The sequence below is a fragment of the Oncorhynchus gorbuscha genome, linkage group LG01, assembly GCF_021184085.1.
Source record: "Oncorhynchus gorbuscha isolate QuinsamMale2020 ecotype Even-year linkage group LG01, OgorEven_v1.0, whole genome shotgun sequence".
NCBI lineage: Eukaryota > Metazoa > Chordata > Actinopteri > Salmoniformes > Salmonidae > Oncorhynchus > Oncorhynchus gorbuscha.
Genome location: NC_060173.1, coordinates 58,502,688 through 58,507,224, shown reverse-complemented (window position 1 = coordinate 58,507,224; position 4,537 = coordinate 58,502,688). Strand labels below are relative to the sequence as shown.

The following is a 4,537-nucleotide window of genomic DNA, read 5'->3' as shown; positions in this document are numbered from 1 at the left end:
TTGTATTATTATGTTATCATCTCTGTGGTATTGAGAGATAAACATGGTAATGCTTTTACTGATTGCACATAAATGATGATAATTCATACATGATAGAGTTCTTGCTTTGTTATTCAACTGATCTTGTGTCCTTTCTGTCATCCAGTGAACCCCATTCATTGCTGCTCGCAGCTATATTTGAGAATGTGCTTCATCCTTTACATGAGATACCCAATATTATTACATGACATTTCAATATTTTCAAAAGAAAAAGCACACAGTGTTACAAATGTTTGAATATTGTATTCAGACAACCAAAATACAGATTAATATATTGAATTAATAAAGAACACATGTTTGTTTTGTCTTAAATGTCATGTTATGTGATTCATATGCATCCAATAGCCATGTCATTATCAACTATAGTATCATGTAATTTGTACATGATCAAAAACTCTCTCTCTTATCCAAATACAGAACACCGTTGATCACCGTCACCACTGCTTTCAAAGAACATGAAATCCTGTTTGGAGACAAAGAATAAAGAAAGAGAAAATGGAGATCATCACACTATCATAATTACATAATTGTTTGATTCATCTTAATAGACAGGATTTATAATGGCTTTATATTGATGCGCTACAATAGGATTGTCAGTACTGACTAATTGATTGGTTTGCCGGTAAATTTTCAGCAATGGCTGCTTCACTAGGTCACTGACACAATGATTGAGAAATTTGCTTATGGATTATAGCCTGTGTACTGTATATGTGTGTAATGTACTATATAAGAGAGCTCCTACAAAGAATTCCAATGTAGGCTATGTCTTCTTAATAACTACAAATGCCAAATGAACTTGAATCTGACTTAGCTCTATAGATATTTTACATTTACATTTAAGTCATTTAGCAGACGCTCTTATCCAGAGCGACTTACAAATTGGCTGGGTTTACACAGGCAGCCCAATTCGGATCTTTTGCCAATAATGGGGCCACAGATCATAATTGGGTTGCCTGGGTAAGTCGCAGCGTGTGGCAACACTTACAATAAGGATGCAGGCCCCCATCAGCACAGCCTTCATCTTGACATCCAGGTCCACGGGGAACTGGATCCCAAAGTTGTCTGAGTCAGTGAAGGCCTCCTTTATCAGCCCACTCCACTGCTTACTTATTCTCCCAATGGGCTGGTCGCTGTCCTTACCCATCACCTGTTATAGAAACACAAAGGACTCTAATCAGGGTGATGTTTATTCGGCAGCAAATGGAAGAAAACAAATTGAAATAGTGAGAGATTACCTGGACTCCATTCCCCCCCGTTTTGCTACAGTGTGCCCTAATGAGGACAACCTAGGTTTTAACAGACTCAGGGCAACTTGAACACTCACAAATAGAGATAGACCACAGTCCTCTCCCCAACAGCCTCACCTCAAAATCAACATCTCCACAGCAGCTACAGGCACAGAAAGGACCTTCAATCGTCAGGAGAGTCTCTTTGGCAGCTCCTAGGATGGACAGTTTTGGCTTGAAGGGATGCCAGTTCTGAACCACATAACCTATGGTGGTGCTAGGAGGGGATTGGACCTCCATCTATGACAGACAAGCATTCACAGATACAGAGGGAAATGGTCAAGGGAGAAAAATGTATTCAGACGTTAGAGTATCCTTGAAACAGTATCTTGCAATGATAAAATTGAGCAGCCAGTCTCTGTTATAAGTGTGTTATAATGGTGTTATTTAGAAGCTGTGTTATAAGTGGCCACTTGTGAGCAACAGGGGAAGTAGCAGGAGATGTCTGTTATATGTATATTATAAGCGATTTCAGGCAGCTAAGAAAGTAGCAGGTGTCTGTTATACATGTGATGTGATTGAGGTTATAAGCTGCATTATAAGCAGTTCAAATACATCTTACAGACAGCAGAGGAAGTAGCAGGAGGTGTCTGTTGTAAGGGTGTTATAAGATGTTTTATAAGATGTTAATATGTGTGTTATGAACAGTTATAATACCTCTTGCAGGCAGCAGGGCCAGAAGCAGGAAGTGCAGCGGAAGGGCTTGACCAGGTGCATGACCTCCTGGCCACTGTGGTCTTTGATCTTCATCTCAAACATGCGGTTGGGACCGCAGCAGTTCCGGGTGCAGCAGTCACTATCCTCCTTGGCCGTGTAGATTTCCTGTCCCAAACTGTTCTTGATTACGTACCGGTTTTTAGTCTCAAAGGAAGTGATGGCTAGAGAGGAGCATAGGAAGAAAGTGCTCACGGTGGATGTGGGTGGAGGTGAGAGATCGCGTCGGAGTAATTAATGGCATGCTGTGTATTAACATGACTTACCCTCCAGCAGTTCCATTTTCTGATGGATCAAGATTTGATCGATCTGTAGCAAACAGATGAAGATAGGATTGGGTACAGAGTTCCCTACCGTGGCCAGCTCTCTCCCGTCTCCTAACCAATTATCTTACCCCATAAAAGTTCACATTTGACTTTTTTGAGGACACAGTTCCATAAACAAAATATAAGACTATTGACTTCACTGTCTTACCTGTGTCAGGTACTCCAGGCCAGGGGGCACTCCTGTTGATCGAAAGTTATTTTCCATGGCGTGGTAGTATCAGTAGCAGCCTGAGCACACCCACATTAATCAGACAAATTGACCATGGTGGATGGATGGATAATAAAGTTAGGTGAAATGTGGTTTACATGCTCAGTTTACAACCATAGGACTGAGCTACCTGGTTAATCATTACACTACTCAGTCAATAGCACCATTCAAAGTTGCTTTCCAATTCATGTGTACTATTCCTTAGTACTATTCCTTGTATTTTACGTAAATGATATACCAAAACAAACAATATTGGAAGATGGACTCTTAGAGCTAAGATATCCCTGATCTTACATCCACTTTTTTGGTGTCATGGCAAGTTTACAGAGCTCCGATCAAAGTAATACATGCAGCATATAATAGTACTATATATATTGTAAGAACTTACAATGGAACAACAATTTTAGAATACCAATGAACGGTACTGAGAATCAACTTACATCCAAATTCCTTGCTATCTGTTGCCAGAGCTTCTGAAGGTGTTGCTCTCTGTGTTGGTGTTGTTCTCTGTATGTGCTAAGTAATCGACGCAATCATAAGTGATTCATGCGTGTAAGGTGTGTTTTATTGACATGACTGTGAGAGATGGAAAAAGTATTTTCAGTCCAAGATCAATAGCACCCACATTGAAAGCTCTTTTTCCCTCTTTGATTTACACACACATATATTTACAGAAAGAGCTTCAGGAGAAATGCATATACAGTATACGTGAGGTTAGAACATTTTGTAAAAGAGTACAGTTACCTGCTTGACGTATAACTCAACAAACCAAAAAGTCAAAAGAAAAGCACCAGCCTTCCTCTGTCGCAACAAGTGACGGCCTTGGGTCATCCCCCAGGGGCCAGTCTTTCAGGAAGTCATCAAGTATAGTATTTTGGACATTTGGTTTATGAGTTATAAAATATTTAATTTTTGGTAACGTTTCTGTCACGCGGACTGACGCTGGAGTGACAAAGCGTGTACGGGGAGAAAACATTTCACTTATTATGGCTGGGGGGCAGTATTGAGTAGCTTGGATGAATAAGTTGCCTAAAGTAAATGGCCTGCTCCTCAGTCTCAGTTGCTACTATATGCATATTATTATTGGTATTGGATAGAAAACACTGTAAAGTTTCTAAAACTGTTTGAATAATGTCTGTGAGTATAACAGAATTCATATGGCAGGCAAAATCCTGAGGAGAAATCAAAACAGGAAGTGAGAAATCTGAGCTTTGTATGTATGTATTCACTGCAGTCCCCACTGCAGTCCCCAATGAAATCCCCTTGAGATATTAATGATGTTGCACTGCCTAGGGGTTCCACTTGATCTCTATATAAATTTGAATGAGACCTCTGCTGTGTTGTGGGAGTGAATGAGAGCAGAATCAATCATGTCTGGCAGTCAGCCATTTTCTGATCATGCGCATTCTTCATGGTATCCACTTGCGTTCCATTGCTCATGAAGACTCAAAAGAATACTCCGGTTGGAACTTTATTGAAGCTATATGTTAAACACATCCCAATGATTGATTCTTGTACTTAGTTTGAAATGTTTCTTCGACCTGTAATGTAACTTTTTAAGTTGGTTCGACGTAACGCTGACCATAATGAGCGTTTGGATATGTATACCAAACGTGCTAACAAAAGAAGGTATTTGGACATAAATTATGGACATTATCGGATTTTTTTTTATTGTGGACCTGGGATTCCTGGAGTGCTTTCTGATGTAGATCATCAAAGGTAAGGGAATATTTATCATGTCATTTCTTGTTTATGTTGATGTCAACATGGCGGCTACTGTGACAAATTTTTCTGAGAGCCATCTCAGATTATTGCATGGCAGGTTTATTCTGTAAAGTTTTTTTGAAATCAGACACAGGGGTGTCATTAAGGAGAGGTATATCTATAATTCCACATGTATAACTTGTATTATCATCTACATTTATGATGAGTATTTCTGTTGAATGATGTGGCTATGCAAAATC

General features: G+C 39.6%; 1 protein-coding gene across 2 annotated transcripts; it reads right to left on the bottom strand.

Moving 5' to 3' along the window:
- Nucleotides 1-262: 262 nt before the first annotated feature.
- Nucleotides 263-3,478, bottom strand: plscr3a (phospholipid scramblase 3a). Of its 2 annotated transcripts, none has more exons than XM_046325679.1 (8): nt 3,318-3,478; nt 3,014-3,149; nt 2,514-2,593; nt 2,306-2,348; nt 1,983-2,203; nt 1,404-1,565; nt 1,025-1,186; nt 263-502 (listed from the first exon to the last, which is right to left on the bottom strand). In XM_046325679.1, exons 3-8 carry the CDS (start codon nt 2,568-2,570, stop codon nt 443-445), a joined length of 705 nt encoding a protein of 234 aa, XP_046181635.1. In that variant the 5' UTR covers nt 2,571-2,593; nt 3,014-3,149; nt 3,318-3,478; the 3' UTR covers nt 263-442. The 2 variants fall into 2 exon arrangements, with proteins under 2 accessions (XP_046181635.1, XP_046181691.1); XM_046325735.1 differs by having other exon boundaries at nt 2,514-2,545.
- Nucleotides 3,479-4,537: the final 1,059 nt, after the last annotated feature.

Excerpts from the sequence above, each read along its gene's own strand:
- plscr3a (XM_046325679.1), bottom strand. The coding sequence starts at position 2,570 with ATGGAAAATAACTTTCGATCAACAGGAGTGCCCCCTGGCCTGGAGTAC. Across the intron at positions 2,204-2,305 it reads GAAAATGGAACTGCTGGAGG|CCATCACTTCCTTTGAGACT; the intron begins GTAAGTCATGTT and ends GCTCCTCTCTAG. Across the intron at positions 1,566-1,982 it reads GGCCCTGCTGCCTGCAAGAG|ATGGAGGTCCAATCCCCTCC; the intron begins GTATTATAACTG and ends TGTCTGTCATAG.